We start from the raw sequence: 22,391 nt of genomic DNA on the forward strand, positions 1-22,391 counted from the left end.
GATTGCCGTTTTCATTAAAATCTTCATGATTCCATACTGGCATGAAAGTTTGCGTGAAAATTGCCACTCATCAAAGATTCGTAAGAGGGAATGTTACTGTTTTTGTCTTTAGATTTTATGAGACTGAGTGGCATGTTGGTGCGACTATTTATGGACTTTAACGTTGCAATAATTTTTGAAAGCTTAAAAGACCGGCAGAGGGGATTTTTTTGCATTTAGAATATTTAAAAAATTCGCAACAACCTCTGATTCAATGAATTCCTCTTCTTTCAATGCTCGCCAAGGCGACGACAAGAAGTTTAACCGTTTCTGCGTCTTTATCGATGCAGCAAACAAGTCCATCGAAGAAAACCATAATGATTCGGTTTCTTCTCAAGTCAACAACACTTCCAAATTTGTTAGAAGAATAGAAGAACAACCAGCTTCTGCCTCTTCATCAACCTTGACCAGTCCCTCGGTACCTGCTGAACAACACCAACAATCGAAGGGAAACAAGAGACGCTCGAGAAACGACGACGAAGAAGAAGTTACTTGTGAAGATGAAGATATGCTACAACTTGAGAGCGACAGCGACGACGACTCTGAGGACGAGGATTTTCTCGACGACTACACCACAGAAGAAGAAGGTTATGAGAGTAATGGCACAGAAAAGATCGTCACTCGTTCTAAATTGCAAAAATTTGAACCTCGTTGCAAGAAATCAAAACCCTCTAACGAGGTGCAGGACTCTGAAGATGAGGAAGATGAAAAAGATGCAGGGATGTGCAACATCATTCCAATTCTTCGTTTAAGTGCTGATTTTGTTCCAGGTGAGCTTGAAAACATTGATAACGTTCCTCCTCTCACCAAATATATCCAAATGAGAAGACCATCGGTGAAACCTCCTCAAGCGTCTGACAACAACAGCGTCCACGCCAGTCCATCCACAGAACCGCCTCCTGTGAGGTGTTTTGTTATGGACGCTGGTTCCAGCTATTGTAAAGCCGGAATGATTTTGATTCATCCAAACGACCTCCCCATCGTCAAGCCAATAAGATTTGGGGAGGGCGAATTTCTTCCCTCTACTTTGTACTACTCTCCTTCCAGCAGATTGTTTATGGTGGGATTAGAAGAAACTGATCTTCAAAAGAAGGCTCCTGGCTTTTTCCCAATACCCAATGTAAAAAAGCTTCATACCATTTATGAAAGTGGTACCTATTCAACCACCATGAACGGAGAACAAGTCATGTTTCATGTGAGTGACTTGATTTATCAATTTACCAAGTGTTGCTTGAACAAAATGAGGCTCAGTCGTGACGGTAGTTCTGGGAACATTGCGTTGAAATTTGAACATGCTATTTTTACCATCCCAACCGAAACCTCGGACACGATCAAACTCATCTACAGAAACGCTGTCAAGAAGGCCATTGACGAATCTTTTGAGCATCCGATCAAGATTGAAAACATTTTAATTGTTGAAGAAGCACTCTTGTTGAAATATGCAGCTGAAGAAACATGCTCACTCGAAAAACATTCTTCACAAGTGACCGTTATTGTAGACCCTGGTCATTTAACCACAGACATTGCTGTTGTTATGGGTAATGTATTACTGGACATGTCGAGAGAAGTTGCTGGTGCGGGCCTGATCTACAACATGTTAAGGAACAAGCACAACATGGATCCAGAACAGATTATGAAGGATGTTTTCAATGATGCGGTAAATCCATATGAAGCGTTGAAATATGTTACGGAAGACATAATAAGAGAATTCCAAAGGATTGTCAATGCTGTTTTCGACACCATCATTGAATTTAATGCAAGCTTGGTCGTATTTTGTGGAGCCATTATGAATCAACAGTACTTTTTGGATATTATTAAGGAATTGGTCCAGCCTTCCAAATTGAATGATTTTATTCATGACAATATTCGTTTCCGGTATATTAAGGAAGAGCATAGAAGCAAAAATTATACCTTTACATTCCAAAGTGTAAAATCACATCAGAGTTCTTTGATTTTGGGAGCCTACGGACTGGTCAAAGAATCGGTAATGCGTTCTCAAGAAGAACCTATTCCAATCATGTTCTTAAGCAAACAAATCGCTCAAAGGCAATACTTTGGAGGTTTGCTCTATTTGAAGGATGAAAAGGAATATGGAATTGCTGTCAGCGATTGTGTCTACGATTTGTATGCCCGACAAGACATTGAGCTATTTATTGTCGGTCTTAGAAATATCTACAACGCAGAACAAATTAGAAAAGACGGCATTTCCAAACACAACTTTGAAAAAGTGGGAATTGCTCAGTTGATCCGATTTTCCACTCTCGAGGTTCTATTTGATTATAAGAACTTTGTTATCTCATGTCCTAAAATGTATATCCAAACCAAGGTGGATCCTGAAGCATTCGCTTTAACTTTCTGGTATACTAGAGGACGAAGTACATTCAAATCGAACCTTTTGATCGATCGCAAAGGAAGAATAGAAACAGTTCCAATCAATGAGGCTGGTGATTATTTATTTGAGAAAGAAGATGAGACTCTGACATGGTTTGGTGTGGAATATGATTGTTCATTCTTGATTCGAGGCATTAATAGTCGTTATGTTACTAAAACGCATATTAAGGCCAACGAACAATGGAGTGAGGTTGCTCTTGAGGAGCTCACGCCAAATTACGGAAACCATTATGCCATTCCATTCATCAACGAAGGTGTTGACAAATCTCAAGTGGACAAGATTTTGAATTCTGAAAAGTGCGTGGTGTGTGCCAAGGCAGCGCCAAATCCAACAATGCGGGTCTCCGTTACAAATATTCTCAAGGTGAGCCAAGCTTTAAACTTTGATATTTCAAGCGGTCCCAAATACGGTCCTCTTTGCAACACATGTAACTCCACTTATCTGAGCAACAGACGTAGAAAAAACAAAAAGAAATAATACCTCCATGTTTGAACCAACAATACATGGTGTGGCGAGGAGGATCAGAGATGTGTATAAAAGAATGAGAAATTTCACCGAGTACTACAATATAATTGTATTGAAATAAAGCTGAGGAGGTTATTTCAAAAAATATTTTAAATTTTAAAATCCGAACTCCTTCCTGTCCAAAACATTACGTTTTACACACCACGCTATGCATACAGGTTTACCAATCGCTCCTTTACCTACTACGTTTCTATGCAATGTCACACGATTTTTCATTAATGAAAATTCCCCAATTTTGAATCGCTTCATAAAAGGACGAGAAACGACTTCGTCCCTTCTTTTTCTTTGCCTTTTCAAAAATTCGTTTCCAATCCTCAATCAAATTTTGTTGCACTTGTTCTGAATATTTATGCATCTTGGCACTCACTTCCTTGTAATATTCTGGAGTTGCTCTCTTCAATTTGTGATACAAATCTTCAAACGAGTCATAAATAATGACATGTGGCCACTGATACAAGTCTGCAAAATAATTCCAATACCGTACACTCTTAGCATCGACATCATTGTTAGGATCCATACCCGAAGAGACTGTCGATTGAGGATTTCTTTTGAGGGGTGAACCTTTGGATGGATTTTTCGTTAACACCATATGCCAAGTTTTCTCAGAGAGAATTCTAAATTTCACATGCCATTTCGTGAGTAAATCCACCGATGGAAAATACAAAGGAATTCCCATTCGATAATATTCAAAAAAGCTCATGACTGATAATTGATAAGGTACAATCACAATGGCTGGATGGTTCACTAGATCGGAATATTCAAATTTTGGATACAAGGATCGAATGGGAGCCAATTTCAAATCAAAATCATCTCTTTTGGCTAATTCTTCTAAAGGTTTAAAGAACTCTGAGGGTGTAATGGAAAGACGAGAAGGTCCAATTAATATTTCCTTTCGTTTTGGATTGTTATAAATTGCCATATCTGCTGCATATCCACAATAACTATCTACCACGCCAGCTTCCAATCCTGTGAAATAATTAAAGTATTTGGCATCGTAGAGATTGTTGGCAATGATCGAATTGGGTCCTCTGAAAAACATTTTCCACAAATTGGAATTTAAATTCCGCCATCGTTCGGGTTGATGTCTCCACAATTCGTATCGAGTTGTGAGATAGAGTACGAGAGGAACGTCAAATGCCATGTACATTTCACACATGGCCACATTGTGGTCACACATGACAAGATCTGCTTTTTTAAATTCAGGATCATCGACATAGGCATCGTAGAATTGTTTGGCAATGGGTACCACACATTCATTTTCACCTTTGGCATTGTCTGGAGTGAGAACTTTTAAATCTTTGGCACATGAATTGGTGAGTGCACAATGTCCACTCAAAGATTTTTCAATGATATTCACTTTGATTCCAGTCTTCTTTTCGAAAATGTTCTTCATGAAATGTTTCAAACAATGAATGGGTGAAATGTCTTGTTGTTTTAGTAGTGTAGTTGTTGTTTTAATCATGTAGTTGTTGTTTCAATGATTTGGTTTATATAGAGTTTGGAAATGCACAAAATATTTCATGGTAATAAAGTTCAAAGATATATTTGCATTCATATATTTCATATAGAACACAATTTTCAAATATTTGTAAAATTTTGTGTGAATTTTAACAACACATGTTGATGAAAATGGAAATGAGAGAACTTACGAAAACTAGTGGACCATATAGTCACTTCAGAGACTGTATCTCTCGTCTCTCCTTTCTCATTCAAACTCACGAGAGGAACATTTTTAGCTTCGGGTTGGGTACCTTGTGTTGATGCATCATCGTCATGACTTGGTGTGTTGACATGAAGTGAAAATTGAATGACCAGTAAAATGACAATGAATAAAATCACGGTTCCTAAAATGATGTATTTGAATCGAAAGAATGGAGAGGGTGCTTTTTTGAATCGGGATGGATTCGTCGACATGTGGCTGCTGCTGCTACCATAGGGAGGTGTCACTGGTGTTGTTGACGTCATTTTTTTTTAATTTGACAGGTGCCTAGTATCTTCATTGATTCGTTGAACGTTGGGTTGTTTCCAAAGTCGAGTTCATTTACTTTCACATGATGAGCACATCTTGTTATGATCACACGACGTCCATCATCCAATGTTCAGAAAACAATAGAATTTCACACAATAAAAGATCTGCACACTTTACACAATTTATTTATTCTCTTTTGTTTGTATTAAGCATTCTTCAAAACCTCGCAAAAGTTCATCTCTATCAATGTACTTTCCAATGAACACAAGTTTGTTTGTGGTATCTCCATTCTTCCACTCACCGAATGGTCTCATATCGAGTAAGCTATGAACCGCTTGAACAACCAAAGGTTTAGCTTCACCAACGTTTAAGAATCCCTTAGTTCTGTAAATGTCTTCACCTTGCTCAGTGAGTAAATCAAGTAGCCAATCTTCGAACTTTTCTCGATCAACCAAACCAGGTCGAACAATGGCATAGCTCGAGACTTCAGAGTCGTGATGACTGTGTTTGTGCTCATCGTGGTGGTGATGCTCATGATGGTCATCATGGTGATGATGTTGCTTTTCATCATGTTCACGATCCTCTTCATCATTCAACTCTTTCAACAAGTTTGGATCCATGTTCAACACTCTGTCAATGTCAAAAGCACGAATGTCAAGAAGGAATTTCAAATCATCAACCTTTGAATGATTGGTCTCAAGAATTGGAGCAATACCATTAATCTTTCTAATCTTTTTCAACACCTTTGCCTTCTCTTGCTCTGAGACGAGTTCAATCTTGTTCAAAATAATTCGATCAGCGAATGCAAGTTGGTCTTCAGCTTCATTGGTTTCTTCTTCCTCGTCTTCTTCTTGGTTCTCATTCACTTCCTTCTTCTTTTCTTCATGATGGTGATGCTTGTGCAAATGATGGACAATATGTTTAGCATCGACCATGGTCACAATACCATCCAAATAAAAGCCCTCTCTCACCTTTTCTTCCAAATAAAAAGTTTGGATAATTGGTCCTGGCAATGCCAACCCAGTAGTCTCAATGAGAATGTAATCAAACTTGTCCTTCTTTTCACTCAATCTTGACAAGGCACCAATCAAATCACCTCTCAACGTACAACATAGACAACCATTGCTAAGCTCGACAACCTCTTCATTGGAAGTGACAATGAGAGCATCATCAATACTCACTTCACCAAATTCATTCTCAATGATGGCAATCTTGTGGCCATGATCGTGCGAGAGAATGTAATTGATAAGAGTTGATTTTCCAGCACCCAGAAAGCCTGTGAGAACTGTAACGGGAACTTTTTTTGGAGCCTTGAGCATTTTGTTGGGAGGCTGTTCGGAGGATGAGCTGCTGCTGGTGGTGTTGCTATTGTTTGTTGAAAGTGGCTTCTCTTGGGATAATGAATCAGATCCTCTCTTGTGTTGGTTTTGGCTCGTGGAGTGATCGACTGGCTCGCTGCTGGACATCAAAATATTTTTTTACCAATTTTTTGCCAGGGGCAGGTGATGAGATGAAATTGGCTGACATTCACTATGACTACCGCCCTCCACGTTCAACAAGCAGTTAGATCTTGCCAAAAGTATGTTATTATGAAGGAATACCTTTCGGAAAGGAGTGCGTTCGTTTGATGGTGATAGATTTGATACATTTAATGTAAGCTTGAAATATTAGGCAGCTGTGATGGTTCGCTGTTCATTCTTGAGGATTCGTCCTTTGAAGAAACAAGAGAGATATTTTTAGGATAAAAAATTTTTCTCAACAACTGCCAACTTTGCTACAAGGCGCTGCTATTCTCTCCAATCTCTTCTCTCCCAATTCAAACCAACTACCACACACATTCCTTCAAAACAGGACAACATTTGTTCTTGAAAGTCGGATTTTAATTTCGTGATCTTGATACTCTCCTGTTTTTATTTTTCCTCCACCAACTACTTTTATATACCCCAACAACAACATCAATTTCCTCTCATTTCCTGCAAACACAACAACAACAACAAGATGAACCACTCAATTTCTCAAAACGTTTTATATGATGACGAATTCCTTCCAAGTGATGATCCATTCCTCTTTGGCGATGAAAAGGAGATTTCTTTTGAAGATTCTGCAACTAATAACATGATCAACAATAACAACACTCTTGCTCCAGCTTCCAGTTGTGCTTCGTCCACTACTTCCTCTGAAGAAAGCACCTCCACTGTTTGTGCTACCAACGACAACAAAAAGAGCAGCACTGCTACCACCGCTTCAGGTCTTGTTGTTCTTTTGAAGCAAGCAAAGGGCAGAGAAGACCAATTCGAAGACCGTTTTCCTCCCTCTTTGCTTTGTCATCCCTACAAGTATGACTTGAAAATTATTGGCTCTGGCATTGAGAATCATCGTCAACACAAGTTAACTTTGAATCTTGTTGATGCTGAGACACTCATCGTTCCAAATGTTACTCTTCCAAACAATAAGAAGATTGTAGAGGCTGTTGCTGTTGAGCAAGTGGAAGAACTCAATCCTAATGAAAGAATGATTCGTTTTACGTTTAACTTGTGTTCATTCCACTTCAAGAGAAGATCATTCAGATTAGAATTGACACAAACGGTTGATGGCACTGTCAAGAGACTCTTCTTGAGTGACCCATTCCAGACATTTGCAAGACGTAGAGAACATCATCAAAGCTTGGGTTCTTCAAAGGCCTCCGAAAATATCAAGAATAATCTTGCAACCCAAACTTCACCATCATTGTCAAATGCACCTCTCACTCCAGATTCTTCTAATAGTGGAAGCAACAGCATTCTTTCCTCCCCAAAGAGTGAAAAGCAAGGCGTTAAGCGTTCCATTGCATCTGTTAACTCGAGCTATTATCCAATGAGCAAGTCACGTACTATGATGCAAGAACCATCGTCACCAACCATTCTTAACCCTTCTGCTGCTGTTCCTCATTATACCACTGCTCCTGGTGCTTTTGGCCCATACATGTTCCCTGCTAATTATGCTGCAGTTGCTGCTGCCTACCACCAAGAGATGGCTCAACAATTTGCCTCTCTTCCAATACCATATGCTGCAGCCAAAATGCCAATGTATTATCAACCTCAATGGACTACAGCCTATCAACCTCAGTTTGTGTTTGGCTCTCCTCAAACTGCTACTTCACCTATTTCCCCTCCTTCTAATGTCATTATGCACCAAGAAAAAACTCCTGATGTTTTAAGTGCTCTCTTTGATACTGTAGACAAGAACAAGACAAAGAAGGAAAAGCAGATTCATCACACTCCACTCAACTTTATTCAACAGCCACAACCAGAGCCAACAAGCGAGAGAGCATCCTTGGCAATTCAATTGCTCAAGTCACTCACTCCAACCGAGAGACAAACTGTGAACATGTTCATCAACAACTCTTCTTCAAATGTTTAATGGAGTCTCCAACCTCACTAACTGACAGATCATACTTTCATTGCAAACCCATCACCACTTGTATGCATCGCTCCTTGTTCGAGATTTGAGAGGATCTCGTTAGAGCGACAATTCCCTTTGTCATCATCATCACACTAGTACCATTCTTTGTTGTTGCCCTTCCTTCCCTTCCTTTATCCATCTTTTTATTTTTCTTTATATATTCATATCTATCACTTTATTTATATGGGACTAGGTTAAGAAGGACTCTTCTGGTTGCTCCTTCCAATCATTTAATTTTCCTTATTCCAATGTTTCTTACTCGCCTTACTCTTGAGGTGTTGAAGAGAGACCTTTGGAATTAAGTTGAGAATTTTATGAAGATAGAGTTTACCAGAATTGAGACTTTCTTAACTCATGTCCCTCTTTTTATATCCTCAGCAGCAGTTGTTTGTAGCGAGAAATTGCACTAACACACAAGATGTAAACAATAAATAATGGCATTGTTTCCAATTAAAATAAGGGTCTTTTGTTAACACTTTTCATACTTCAAGAATGATGCACCACCAGCCAACGTCATTTCGTTCTTGGTCTTGTTTAGAGTGACATTTGAAAGGAATTTCTTCAAATCAAAAAAATGTCTCTCAAACACTCATACACACTATCATCACCACCACTAGTGTTCCTTCTCGTTGCAGCAGGACTGATGTTTCTTCTTTCATCCACCAATAACAACAACAACAATCATGATCGATCTTCATTCTTTGTCTCGGCACAACAACCTGGAACCAACAAACCAGCAAATTCATCTCTACATATTTTCAGCCAGTATCACACAGCTTCATTGGCTCCTGGAGCACTTCTCTACAAAGTAATTATCATTATTTTGAAAATGTTTATAATCAATTTTATACAAATTCTTTGAAATAATTGTAATGATCAACAATCACTGAAATAATCCTTTCGGTCTCTATGATGAAAATACCATGTCACACAATCATGAACCCACTCACGTGACCTCATTCATCAATGACATATTTACGAATTTCATCATTGTCATGACTCAATTATTTTAATTTTTTTCCGTTTCAATTCTGACATTCATTGAAATAGCAATTCACACCTGACGTTTATTTGACCTATGAAGTAGAATGTTACAACAGACCTTGTGACGTTTTATTGATCAAAACAAAACAAGATTATTTCAATTGGAGATCTGATTACTATAACACTGCTTTCATGATTCCCGATCAAATCAAGTATGGAAATATTTATACCTATAGAATTGATTATCAAACAACTTCTGATGTTGTGTTGGTGGTATGTAAATTTTATCATGAATTGATTTCCTATCACTGTGTCTTTCATGTCACAACAAAATGCATTTCATGAAATTCCCTCAAATTTTGTTTTCCATTCCACACACACACGATGAATTTCACTCGAAACACTCGATTGTTGTCCTGAACATGTTTCTTACTTTATTTTCATGGTTGACATTTATAATTTTCATAATTTTGAAAATTCAATGGTTGATATTCAAAAAGATTGCCAATCCTAAAAATTCAACAGCTAAAACCGATGTTTGGTACAATTACAAAACAGCTGACGTGGTCACTAATGGAGGAATGATTGCAGCCATTGTCATTGGATCATTGATTGCTGTGTGTTGTTGTGTGTGTTGTTTGGGAGTAATTATTTACTTGTTGAGATTGAGAACAAATCCAAGAGATTACATGCCACAACAAGATTTACCAAGAGAATTCTAATTCTCGTTCTTGTTATGGATCATGGCGATGAATTTTTACAATATATATTTTTCACATCATGATAAATTTAAGAGTTGAATCAATTCATTAATTTTTGTTGTTACAACCTTAATTCGACACCAAAACATGTAAAACAAGTTATGGATTCGTAAGGGGAGAAATTACAAGAGAATTCTCTCTCAATAGTACATGAGTGAAGGATCACATTCTACTAAACTTTTTTTCAATTAGATGGGGTCTTTCAAAAGCATAACTTTTTCCATGGATACGATAACGATTTGCTGTGTTAATCAGTCTGAGTGTTGTTGATGTTCTTGTTGCAACAACAATGGTCCTCCTCTGATACATGTTTCCATTTTGATGTTGCGAATGGTTGCACTTTCACACCTCTAATAACGATAACGTGAATGCTCAAAACAAAAGCGCATGTTGAGGTCGTTTCACACAGAAATGACACACGACCAGCCATACATGTTGCCATCATGACTGAGAATACAGAACATTCAAGGTCCACTCCTTTTCTTACTCATACTACATGTCCACAACAATTACAACAACCACTACAACAACAACAACACTCACCGTTTGTTATACACATACATGCGTTTGTCAATGACCAATCTTCAGAGAATGAAGTTCGAACGAGAATTTCTCGTTGTGAACATGATATTCATCTACATTTCTATGAGACCAAGAGTTTGGATGTGAGCATGTCGACCACACATTATTCGGGTTCGTCTGCTTCTAAAAAATTAAAATTTGTTGAATTCTTTTATGGGACGTTGGAACATGTCATCTTGATGGACACAGATGTGCTTCCCTTGTTTGGTTTTGATGACTTGTTCGACTTGTGGAGTGAATTTAACAAGTTTAATTCAAGTCAAATGTTAGGTATTGCACAAGAACAAAGTGATTTTTATGGTACGAAAACGGCCTATAATTCAGGAATCATGTTGTTGTCCATTAAAAAACTCATGGAACAAGGAAATTGGGTACAAAAGATGAGAGAAGAAACTTTATCGTCGTCACCCAATCCGAATGCAGATCAAGATGTGATCATTCGATTATTAGAGAAGAATTCATCGTGGAAATATGAATTGGAATGTGGATGGAATTTTCAATTTATTGGATTTGTTTCTCGTGGATTTAACTGTCAAACATGTATTCGAATTGCACATTTCAATACATGTAATGCAAGAGGACGACCAGAATTTGAGGTCTATAAGAATATGACCATTGCTCATAATCAGCGTGTTTGTGATTCGAGAAAGGTGTTGTCACAGCAAACGAGAAAAAGTTTTGCAACGTTGGGAAATTATTGTCTTGGAGTTTAACCAAGAATAAATAGTTCAATTCTTTCACTGGTATTTGATCTCACTTGTTGCAACATGAAATGTTCATTCACACAACGAGAAGGTTGTGTATTCTTCTTTTGAAACAACTTGTATCCAACTGCTATCAATGAAGGAATGACCAGATAGCAATGTGTCCGAAGTCATTCTAAGAATCATGGATCACATATCACTCCCTTATATACGGATCTAGATTGGATGCACACACGATACAACCTTACCTATATCAAGACTCAAAGAAAAACAAGTCGACAAAACATCATCGATACAACTACAGTTTTAAACCACATAGTGTGAACTGTAAAACTGTCACTGAACTTTTAGACTCGATATCCATGACCGAGGACTTCGCAAAAACACTGGCGGCCAATTAAGACACTTGAATACACAGTAGGCTTATGCTAGCGTAACGTAGTGGTTTCCTTCCCGATTTCTGCTTCTCTCGATTACCCTGGAAAACACCGTCTTTTGATTAGTGTCACCTGTCACTGTGTAGCGAAGGTGACGTCCACAACCAAAAAACAGTTGGTTGCTCGAGCACCTCTTTCTCTTTCATAGTGGACACGTATTTTGATTATGGTTTTTAAAAAAAAATTATCTGATTGTATTGTTTATCACCAACTGAGCGAACAGCTGTTGGTTTGCTTTCTTACCACTCCGTTTTGGTGCAGCGTCGTCGTTTCTCACCACTCCGTTTTGATGTTGTGTTTGGGTGTGAGTATTATATGGATGTGTTAAACGTTGAGAATTAAATATCACATTTGATGGCATTGATTGAAGAAAATCCATCACCGGTTGGGATGACCTTCCGATTGTGCCAATTGTGTGTTCCGATGATTGAAAAACTTGATCAACAGTGCCTTCCATTAAAATTTCGGATGAATTTCCACAGGGTGAAGAAGAGTTAAATTGTGAGGGTTGATCCTGAGTTGCATTTTGTGAAACACTTGGTTGCCTGTAATGCAAATAGTTGCTGTAACTCGGAGCTCGTTGTGGTTGACTTGTTGTGATCATATTTATCACAGAGGGAATAGTAATTGGTATGACAGGAGGAGATTGCATTGCAACGCTAACATTTTGAGAGTTTCCGAGAAAAGGAAGATTGGTTGATTGCTTTGCCTTTTTCCTTCCACAAGTATTGACATCATCCGTTCGGCTTTGTTTCTTGGAACTTTTTGATATCTGTTGTCTCTCATCACTTTCAAGCAATTCTGGGTAATGTTGTTGAAGACACTCCAGTGCTGTTCGGTCGTCTGTGACAACCTTAACGATTTTCTCTATTTTCGTCTTATTTGATGGTGTTTTCTTTGATCTAATAGACTTCCATGCCTCAATGTTAATTTTTGCTAGAATAGTAGTAAGCATTCGACCTGCTAACTTTTTGAGATTTTGCTTTAGCACCTTGAATCTAGGATCGACATTGGATTTTGAATGGTGCACAATATTAATTTCATTGGTGCCTAAATTTTTTAACTGTTGGAGCGTGATTGTGGAATAGACATCGTTGCGTAATTCACTGAGATACATGTAATCCAAATTTTCAGAGGGAGATTTGGTCACCATTTTAAACTCCAAACATTCATCCGATTTCAGTATTACGATTTCTTGCTTTTCAGTGAGAGCATGAATTATTGGGAATATTTTTTGACAGAATTTGTCCCATTTTCTATTGGTGGTGGAGTTCGTCATTATGGATTGTTTGATTGTTAAATTTTGATATTGATGGCATCTCCATTTCTTGTTCAAGGTATTGTTATTTGAATGATGATTCCTCCCAAATTGTTCTTGAAGAGATCTATTCGCAAAAGCTCGTCTCCACACCAATTCAAAATGTTTTGGTATTAATTTCCATTTGTCAACGGTAGTACTTGCTAGAGAAATATCTTGGATTGCATCAATCATGTCCTCTTTCTCCTTATTTGAATACACTTGACGACCACCAAACAAATGCATCACCTTTCTGATGTGTTTGAACAAACATTCATCTTGCTCATTAGTATTTTCGAATTGCGTTTTAGATTCGATGAAAGAACCAGCATGACTGAACGTGAGATGATCATATGTTTTCATAACATAACCCAACAATTCTAGCAAATGATACATATTAAAAGTATTCACCCAAAAACGTAAAATGTCTTTTTCACAAATATCCTTCTTGTACATGATGAAAACAATTTCTGCAATAGAGTTCATGATTGAAATTAAATCTGAAACTTGTTTCTTCAATTCTGATTGATCTTCTGTGAAACTTTCAGCAAGTTTTTGTAATGGAGCAACATACACAACATCCACACAACTCAATATTGACCGATAATATCTCACTTTCTTCAATTTTGACACATCACCACCATTCAAATTGTCTTTCTCCTTTTCAATTATTTCATCAACACATCCTTCTGCTCGGTTATTTCTTAAAAACTGCAGCACAAACTCTCTGACATTCTCAAATACGTTTTTAACTAAATGCAACGAATCAATAACAATTTCAATTTTTTCAAACACATCCCTCACTGCATCATCGTTAAGGTTTTTTTCAAATGATTTCATAATATGTGGAAATCCTAATATTCCTGCCTGTTTAAGATTATTACAGACACCCCATAATGTTTTTGAATTTCCATGCAAAAAGTGAGATGTTCTCCATAGTTCCTTATGATCATCACAAAGAAAGCATGCTTGATTCCCTCCTTGCTTGTTATTCAGAACTTTTTGTAAGAACGGAGCGTCTCCTTTGATTTTGGTAATCCTGACATTAAATAGATACTTTTCCCCCTTATATTCAGCTTGAATGGTATTTGTTCCAAGTTTAAAAAAGCTCTCTCCCACTTTTTGGAGTACCTTAGTAAAGTGCTTACTGGAATCTTTGAAATATCCCATCATAGAAATATGTCGTTGATTTACAAATTGTTGGATTTTACGATCTTGTTTAAAAGTAACGCTCAATCCATGCAGCAATCCAATGCTTCCACAAAACATTGAATTATTGTGCCCCATGTTTCCAGTTGAGTCTCCCCACCAAGCGGCACAACAGTCAACAGGTTCTTTTTTCGCTTTTTCTAAAGTTTCACCCGTAAAACAATCATGATCAAGGCAGCTTATTAAAATATATTTAAAATGCTCAAGAATGTCTAATTCTGCTCCTAATATTTTCCCATTATCTTCGACGATTGTTTTTGGGGTAGGGATTTGTTGTAAATTTTCCTTTCTCATATTTGTGACATCGAAAGCAAAGTTTGCTCTTATTCCGTTACATGAATGTTTTTTGCCTCTCATCCTTGTTGGCGTTATTGAATTAAACCCGTATTTGTGAAATAACGCTCTGACGTTGTAAACAATAGATCCTTTTGATATCGTGATATTAAATTGCTTCAATAACGCCTCTCCAATTCGCCCCCAAATTGATTCAAAATTCACGAGATGTTTTTCAATAATTTCTTTTCGCTCAGTATAAAATGACATGTTCCCTCCGCTTATATCATAAAAATTTGATGCATCTGAAATGGCCTTGTGAATGTCATTTGTAGATTTGTTTAAAGTGTTCATACAGAAAGCAAGAAGATTCAAAATAACCTTGTCTGAAATTGGTTCAAGTTTGAAGTTTAACTTTTTCATTGTGCGATCGATTTTTTTTCTTGATTCAATATCTTCATTATTTTCCTCAAACAATACTCGTTGAAGCATCTTAATTTGATTTGAGGATAAATTAGTGCCTTCTAATTGTGAATTTCGGTCCTTAATTTTTTTTTTTAATTTCGCAACTATTCCTTTAACACCAGTTCGGACTCCTCTTTGATAATTTGTTGATCGTAAATCTCTGAAATATGATCGCATTTGGGAGTGAGTTAATAAGTGAGAGACATTTCCTCCTACTTTGAAAAATTGGTCTAAAACTTGTTGAGCGGTTTCATTGGCGTCATTAGGGGTCATATCTGAAATAGGTTTCTCTAATTTTGCAAATGGAGTCCCTATTCCATTTTGTTCTGCAATAAAAGTGACATGTTCCGAACTGATATTTTGAATATCAATGTTAGAAGTATTGGAAATCAAAATCCTGCTTTCGAACCGACACTTATGCTTTGAGATGTTGGTGAGTGATACTGATTTAAGACAAAGTGGACAATCTCCGAATAACCTTGATTTACAATTAGGAGTTGGACATTTAGAAGGTCTTGTTTGAAAAGTGGAAGAACACTCTTTGCAGTGGATGTGTGTGGCTTGATTAAAGTCAACAAGGCCAAGCTTGCCCATTTTTTCTTGTGTTTAATGGAATCTAAACACCCAGGTTCGTCACTTTTCAACCAGCTATTTTCGTGTGGCCAGATTTTCGCTGGACTAATTCTAGTCCACCCCTCCAGCGAAACTTGGCTCAGGCCAGCGAAAAAACCCGTTACTGTCGCATAAGCATATTGTGTACTGATCGAATTTGAAATATCGCCAACATTCTTTGACACATCGAAATGCATTTACCATATCCACACTTGTTTCTTGTCGTTGCGGAAACAATTATCGCCATAGAAAAGCTTGCTGATTAATCTGGGTGAAATTATAATCGAAGACATAAATCATCGAAAGTTGACTTTTTCGAGTGAATCAATTTTGAAATTTGACAACAACAAGGAATATGAGATATTCATCGCCTCCAAATCGTGAAATGATTGAACTGCCATGACACGATTGCATTCGTAGGACGTTCTGGCATATCATCATCATTCAGTTGAACATCAACAATTATTGATTCACTATCTCTAATGTTAAATCCAAAACAGATGTCAACACCAGTTCCTGTAACAAGGATACATCTGACCATGATGAGAACAGACTTCTACGGCGATCATTGGTGAGAAATCATCCTCCTCTCACAACAGAAATGCAGAGAGATAACACTCATAGTGTCTTTTTAGCCGTTCTCAGGCAAGGGATCTTTAGGTATTAGTGAACATTAGCGCACATTGTTCTCAATCAAATCCACGCTTTCAGCACAAACGGGATTACGTTTTTGCATGGTTACAAAATCAAGGCAAGTTTCAATAAGCGTAACGCACCAAATAGAATGTTTGTCCAGATTCATTTAATTTTTCCCGTGACATCATCTACTGATTCAGAAAGTCGAAGTCAGGAAAAGGTTATTCGCCCCGAAAGCTACTATTTTCTGGGAAATGCAAATAATCATTTCAACTTGCAAGATGACAGTTGCTTGACACTATTGCGAACCAAAAAAAACAATTGTGCTGCTGCTTCTAGAGTACTTGTATGATTCCCTTATCCAAACACAATGCAAGAATTCTGTATAACGACTAATAGTCACTCTCCCTACGATTCAGACAAGTCAAATTTTACACTCTTCTCTCAAATGTTAACCTCAACGACTCTTTTGGATGATTCAGAAATGATGATGACAACAATGAATGGTTCAACAACCAGCAAGGTCACCATTCCACAGCTTTCTCACTTTCATAGTGGCATTACCGATGAAATGATCAAGAATATCATTGCACCACCAGAGTCATCACAGACCTCCAACCAACATTTGATGCTTGAACATCTCTTGATGCTCGCTGACGGCGGTGATGATCGTTCCTCTAATTCTTCCTCGTTGCATCCTAATACTTATCATGATGCTCTCACGCCCTCCTCGTCCGTGCTATGGAATGATATTAGTGCTGACCTGACAACTACGAGTATGTGTTGTGAATCTCCACCACTAGCATCCAACACTGCAACGTCGTCAAATTCGGCAACACACATGAATGGGTCATCATCCTCTTCTATCCATCATCATCATGAAGAGACAGAGATTACAACACGTCGCTGGCAGAGTGAAAGTAGTAGTCGACGCTTCTCAATGAAAAACCAAGAAGAGGTCTTTCGTATCATTGATGAAGAGTTGAGACATGTCCATTCTTCACTAGGTCTGAAGTGGTCCATGTTGAACAGGACAACCTCTCGTCCAAGCGTGTCTTGTACAAACAACCACTTGACGCCCAATGTTGTGGAGAGCAAGTTCCATGTCGTACTGAATCCAAACCACACTTTCAAGATGCATCAGAAGAATGATGAGCAGCTGCATTCCAACGTCTTGCCAACAACAAGCAAGAACACAAACCAGTTGCATACAGCCATTTCCCAATGTATTATACCAGAGATGATGTCAACCATATCGTCTCAAAACAAGAACCAACATATTGATTCAACTCTCGAATCGAGCGATTCATCCACATGCAGTAGCAGCACCTTTGTCACTGCTACAAAGAAGAAGACGAGAAAATCGACTTCACAAACTAAAATTTCAAAGTCAAACAAGACTTCCCAAATGCATCCTAGTATGAAATATAGAGTCAGATTCGGCCATAACTTGTTTGAAGAGATTACATTCAAGAAAACAAATCCTCATCAAAAGTTTATCATCTTCAAATAAACTCAATATCAATTGCAGAGAAATGAGCGAGTGCTTAGTCACGAAAAATTGGACAATTGACTTTGGAAACATAATTCGTGTCAACTCAATATGGTCACCGATAGCCACACCGAAAGAAGGATAAAATCTCAATTCGCACCTGAACCATCACCAAATAAAATCATAGCTACGATATTTGTCAGCATTTCGCGAATGAATTCTCAAAGGTAGAACGGCTAATTATTTTCAATTTCTTCTTCCGGAAGTGTTGATTGCTCCTCCTGTCATATTTCTTAATTGCTCATCGGCAGAAAAAGTTCCAGGAATTGATTTAAAGTCCTTATTAAACACGCTCCAGGCACTAAGAGTTGACTCTCGCTCCTCTTTTGATTTTTCTCGCCAGTCCAAGTTGTAAAAAATCAAGCCGATCATGGTGATTATCACGTAGACCGTCATAAACTCGTTCCGATAGCACCAGTAACCAAGAGAAATCCAAAATATTAATCCAATCATTTGCTTCCATTTTGTTCGAAAAAATTGTTTGGATTTGTACCGATAATAGGAGATGTACCATTTCAAATCATGTTTGGGTCTGCGGATTTCATAATCTGTTGATGGTGTTGACGGAATTGTTTTGGGTGGAGCCATTTTTTGCACTACAACTTACCACGGTCGCTTGGGCCAGCTCGCGGCCAAGAAAATGATGATTTGGCTCACAGCAAATTACAACAAAAAAAAATATAAAATGTCTCTGGTGCCGCATTTTTGTGTGGCCCTTTTTCATCATCGAAACAAAACAACACACGTAGGTTTGACAATACAATCAACATTGAACTCTTGACGTAAACATCAATATACGTATCAATTTTATGTTAGAAGATTACAGCACACAATAACGTAAGTTTTACAATAGCAACATTTTGGCTGAATCATTATGACGATTCTAATCAAACAACTCCAATCTACAGCAACAACCAATATGTACGAGATTGTCATAGATGAAGGCGATGCAATGATGTTCGATGCTCCAAACAACAACAACAACAACAATGAAGCCGATCCCATCACAACACAAATCCAACAACAACGCAGAGAAGAAACTAGCTCTTACGATTTCAAAGATATCATCATTGAGCATGGTTTACCACGAATTGAACCTCTGAACTACAGTTACTTTGACCTTTGTGAAGAAGAACAAGATTACGTCGCAAGATCTTTCCAACTTTTTGCCAAGTGTGCCCGAGTCAAGATTAACAGAATGCTGAAGTTGGGAGGTATTCATCGAAGAACCTCCATTAGTTGTGGCTGTATTGAAACAGAAACCTTTCAACTGATGTTTCAAAATATGAAGGGAGCAACGTTTTTCCACTCTGACAGAATGATCTATAGGCATGGAATTAAGTACAAAGTTCCCTGTGTTGGATATCGTTTTAAAGATACCTTACCAGTTCTGGATTTATTTGAGAATTGGGGAAGACAAGTTGTCAAGAGTTGCATTTCACAGGAAGACAATTCTGTGGTCACAACTGAATACCTATTGCAAGTTAAGAATATTTCTTTTATACTTGAAACAGAGTCAAGTGAAGTGTTCATGCATATGTCATACGATACCAAGATCAAATACGACGATGATGATGAATTTAGTTTCTTCTAAAATTGAAATAAATTATTAATTTTATTAAAAACAAAAATGTCTCAATTTTATCCCTACCAAACAAATTCTCAATATTCACAACCTGAGCTACCAATCAACAGTAATCAATCCTTGTACTGGCCAACATATCAACTCATTCCGAACTTTCAATCTCCACAATACGAGTTGTCTCAAATTAACACCAATCAATCCCATGATTGGCCCAATTCACAACAACAATTGTCGCAAGATTACATTGATCAACCCATATTCTGGCCTTCATACTCATGGCCTTCGACATTCATTCCTACACCATCACCATTATTGATGACCAACAACATTACAACATCCGAATCTCAAAGACAACAATCACCAACAATCACCAACAATCATGCATCATCATCATCATTAAACGAATCAGTGAGCGAACCAGTTTCAAATTTTCCAACACATTCTTCTTCATCAAAGGAGTTCAAATGGAAGCAACGATTAATAAATCAGTACAATTCTTCTCCCCCAATAACGTCTATTGTTGGGAAAGTTTGTTCCAACGACCGAATATGCTTAGAAGAGACCTCTTCTCAGCTAAAAGCAAGATATTTCCTTGATGTCAAACAACATCTTGGCTTAACTCATATCACTGATGATATTGTTACCAATTCTTTCAATTACAAATGCACTGACTATTTTGGTGATGCAAATTATGGAACCAAGACGAAGCGAAAAGAAAAGCTGTTACAACGATTAGGAGGTCACGATATTATTTGCAAAATGGATCAATTTAAAGATATTTATGAATTTCTTGGGATGTTATGGAGGGAAGGATTGCTGAACGAAGATCGTATGAAAGAGGAAGGTTTGTTGGATAGTATGGATTATAGTATGTCAAAACAACAAGAATCATGCAACGAACAAACCTTCTTCTCAAAAGAAAGTAATACGATGTCTCAAATTAAGAACCACCAAACAGAGAACCATAAAAAGCGTAACAGAAATGACAACGATAACCAAAACAAGAAAAAAACTAGTGCAAGACATTTCAAATTGAAAGAAAATACTTTAAAGCAAGTTCTTGTTAAAAACCGAAAAGTGATTTCTAATAAGGCCGTGGACGAACTTCGAACAGAAGGACATGTCAAAAATTTAACACCCTCACCTACCTTATTGCATGCACAATCAACGACAGACTTAATCTGCACTGACATATTTAATGTAAAGGTTAAAGAATTAGATGGAGATCGAAAAATCATTTATCACTCAATTCTCCCCACTGTATGTTGTTATGTGTTGCAGCACAAGAAGTGGATTGGTTTTATGAAGAAAAAGCAGATACAACTTTGTAAAGAGGATCAAATCGATAACAAGGATTTAATTGTTGCATTGAACCTTGATTATGCTGCCAATTCAAAACTGACTACTTTGACCATTACTGTGATCAATAGCAAATGCTTCGGAACAGGTCAATCTCGAGCTATATGCGTTCCACTTGCAATTTGGTCTGGAGATGAGAGTGAATTCATTCATGTGGCAGATCATTCCCGAAAGGAAATTGAGATTATTCGGAAGCACGGAATAACAATCGAATCGAATCATTGCTCCATTGATGTGTTTTTAACGATGGATTTGAAAGCGTTAGGTGTGGTCTGTCCTGGAGTGAAACAAGGATCGTGGTGCCCATACTGCGACACATGTAGTCCAATATGTTGCAAAAACCACAAACCCAGAACAGAGGATTCATTGGGCTGTATTCTTGGACTACCTGCATGCAATATTATTATTTGCGTCCTTCATGCAAAGGAACGACTGTGTGAAAATGTTTTGAGAATAACATTGAGTGGTGTTAAGGAGAAAGACAAGTTTTGGGATGCTGTTATTAAAATCAAGGGACTTGAAGGCTTACAGAAAGTTGAAGACGAAGAATGGAATGATGTTCGTATGTTTCTTCATGGAAACACATGCAACATTCTTCTGAACAATGTTGGAGTGATGTCTCCGTTTTTCGAGAAGGAACAAACACAAATGTTGTGGGACGCATTGAAATGCTTGTTGAATAATATTGACAAGAATGCATCGGATCAAGTCATTTCGGAATCATTATCGTTGTTTTGGAATATTTATGTTGCTGCTGCTCAAGGATTCCAAGGTAAATGTTGGTATGCTCATATCTTAGCGAAACATTTTTTAGCTCTCAAGCGAAGAGTCAGAAATGTAAAGCAATTTGAAACTCAAGCATTCGAAAGCAATCATCTTGAAGAGAAGGAATCAATAGAAGGAGCATCAAGCAAAGGTGGTGGCACTCCCTATTCCTATTATGATTATATTTTGTCCAATACTAGAGACTATCTTGAACATTTTTCATCAAACGGAATCAAAGTTCGGTCAGCTCTCGGAGACAATGTTGATGATAACAAGGATTTATTGATGGAGACATTTTGTAAGAAACCAATACCTACCGGTGTTCGTTCTACCATTAAACTTGGCCAAAAAGGAAAGCTATTGGCTCAGGTTTTGTTCCGAAAGTTGAGAATACTTTTTCTTTCCACTGTTCTTCCAAACACGTTCATGCTTTGCCAGCCAAAGAGATTCAAGGAAAAGAGAAAGCAGGAAATTGCTTCCGATTACACTGTGAAGGTGAACGATGATGAATCTATTCTTCAACAACTTTGTTATCGAGAGGAAGACACAACTGTATTTGAAAATCATAGCTGTTCGGACCAATGTGTGACCGTACCTAAAGACTACCAACACTACACCATTTCAACCTTGAATCGGGTTGTGCCTGAAGGAAGTAATTTGAATCAATATTTGGAAGACGAAACAGCGAGAACAGAAGGCATGTTGATACCTGTTGCAAAGGCCAAGAGAGTTGAACCTGCACATGCTCTGGCTCGACGAAGAAAGCAAAGAAATAAATGAAGAACGATGTGTGGGATCGAAAAA

General features: G+C 37.7%; 10 protein-coding genes across 10 annotated transcripts; 7 read left to right on the plus strand and 3 right to left on the minus strand.

Annotated features, from left to right (window-relative positions):
- Positions 1-253: 253 nt before the first annotated feature.
- Positions 254-2,908, plus strand: C9374_000450 (uncharacterized protein; the record flags this gene model as incomplete). Its single annotated transcript, XM_044694146.1, has 1 exon — positions 254-2,908. The coding sequence occupies one exon, from the start codon at positions 254-256 to the stop codon at positions 2,906-2,908; it is 2,655 nt and encodes an 884-aa protein (XP_044552278.1).
- A 238-nt stretch (positions 2,909-3,146) lies between these two features.
- On the minus strand, positions 3,147-4,921 carry C9374_000451 (uncharacterized protein; the record flags this gene model as incomplete). The annotated part of the gene is made up of 2 exons (XM_044694157.1): positions 3,147-4,381; positions 4,606-4,921. The coding sequence occupies 2 exons, from the start codon at positions 4,919-4,921 to the stop codon at positions 3,147-3,149; spliced, it is 1,551 nt and encodes a 516-aa protein (XP_044552279.1).
- A 186-nt stretch (positions 4,922-5,107) lies between these two features.
- Positions 5,108-6,391, minus strand: C9374_000452 (uncharacterized protein; the record flags this gene model as incomplete). The annotated part of the gene is made up of 1 exon (XM_044694168.1): positions 5,108-6,391. One exon carries the CDS (start codon positions 6,389-6,391, stop codon positions 5,108-5,110), a length of 1,284 nt encoding a protein of 427 aa, XP_044552280.1.
- Positions 6,392-6,923: 532 nt separating this feature from the next.
- Positions 6,924-8,324, plus strand: C9374_000453 (uncharacterized protein; the record flags this gene model as incomplete). Its single annotated transcript, XM_044694179.1, has 1 exon — positions 6,924-8,324. One exon carries the CDS (start codon positions 6,924-6,926, stop codon positions 8,322-8,324), a length of 1,401 nt encoding a protein of 466 aa, XP_044552281.1.
- Positions 8,325-8,940: 616 nt separating this feature from the next.
- On the plus strand, positions 8,941-10,072 carry C9374_000454 (uncharacterized protein; the record flags this gene model as incomplete). The annotated part of the gene is made up of 3 exons (XM_044694190.1): positions 8,941-9,174; positions 9,417-9,623; positions 9,851-10,072. The coding sequence occupies 3 exons, from the start codon at positions 8,941-8,943 to the stop codon at positions 10,070-10,072; spliced, it is 663 nt and encodes a 220-aa protein (XP_044552282.1).
- Positions 10,073-10,479: 407 nt separating this feature from the next.
- Positions 10,480-11,406, plus strand: C9374_000455 (uncharacterized protein; the record flags this gene model as incomplete). Its single annotated transcript, XM_044694201.1, has 1 exon — positions 10,480-11,406. The coding sequence occupies one exon, from the start codon at positions 10,480-10,482 to the stop codon at positions 11,404-11,406; it is 927 nt and encodes a 308-aa protein (XP_044552283.1).
- Positions 11,407-12,018: 612 nt separating this feature from the next.
- Positions 12,019-15,672, minus strand: C9374_000456 (uncharacterized protein; the record flags this gene model as incomplete). Its single annotated transcript, XM_044694212.1, has 1 exon — positions 12,019-15,672. The coding sequence occupies one exon, from the start codon at positions 15,670-15,672 to the stop codon at positions 12,019-12,021; it is 3,654 nt and encodes a 1,217-aa protein (XP_044552284.1).
- Positions 15,673-16,696: 1,024 nt separating this feature from the next.
- Positions 16,697-17,839, plus strand: C9374_000457 (uncharacterized protein; the record flags this gene model as incomplete). The annotated part of the gene is made up of 1 exon (XM_044694223.1): positions 16,697-17,839. The coding sequence occupies one exon, from the start codon at positions 16,697-16,699 to the stop codon at positions 17,837-17,839; it is 1,143 nt and encodes a 380-aa protein (XP_044552285.1).
- A 958-nt stretch (positions 17,840-18,797) lies between these two features.
- C9374_000458 (uncharacterized protein) lies at positions 18,798-19,472 on the plus strand (the record flags this gene model as incomplete). Its single annotated transcript, XM_044694234.1, has 1 exon — positions 18,798-19,472. The coding sequence occupies one exon, from the start codon at positions 18,798-18,800 to the stop codon at positions 19,470-19,472; it is 675 nt and encodes a 224-aa protein (XP_044552286.1).
- Positions 19,473-19,508: 36 nt separating this feature from the next.
- On the plus strand, positions 19,509-22,367 carry C9374_000459 (uncharacterized protein; the record flags this gene model as incomplete). The annotated part of the gene is made up of 1 exon (XM_044694245.1): positions 19,509-22,367. The coding sequence occupies one exon, from the start codon at positions 19,509-19,511 to the stop codon at positions 22,365-22,367; it is 2,859 nt and encodes a 952-aa protein (XP_044552287.1).
- Positions 22,368-22,391: the final 24 nt, after the last annotated feature.

This window comes from Naegleria lovaniensis (genome assembly GCF_003324165.1).
Source record: "Naegleria lovaniensis strain ATCC 30569 chromosome Unknown tig010, whole genome shotgun sequence".
NCBI lineage: Eukaryota > Heterolobosea > Eutetramitea > Acrasida > Naegleriidae > Naegleria > Naegleria lovaniensis.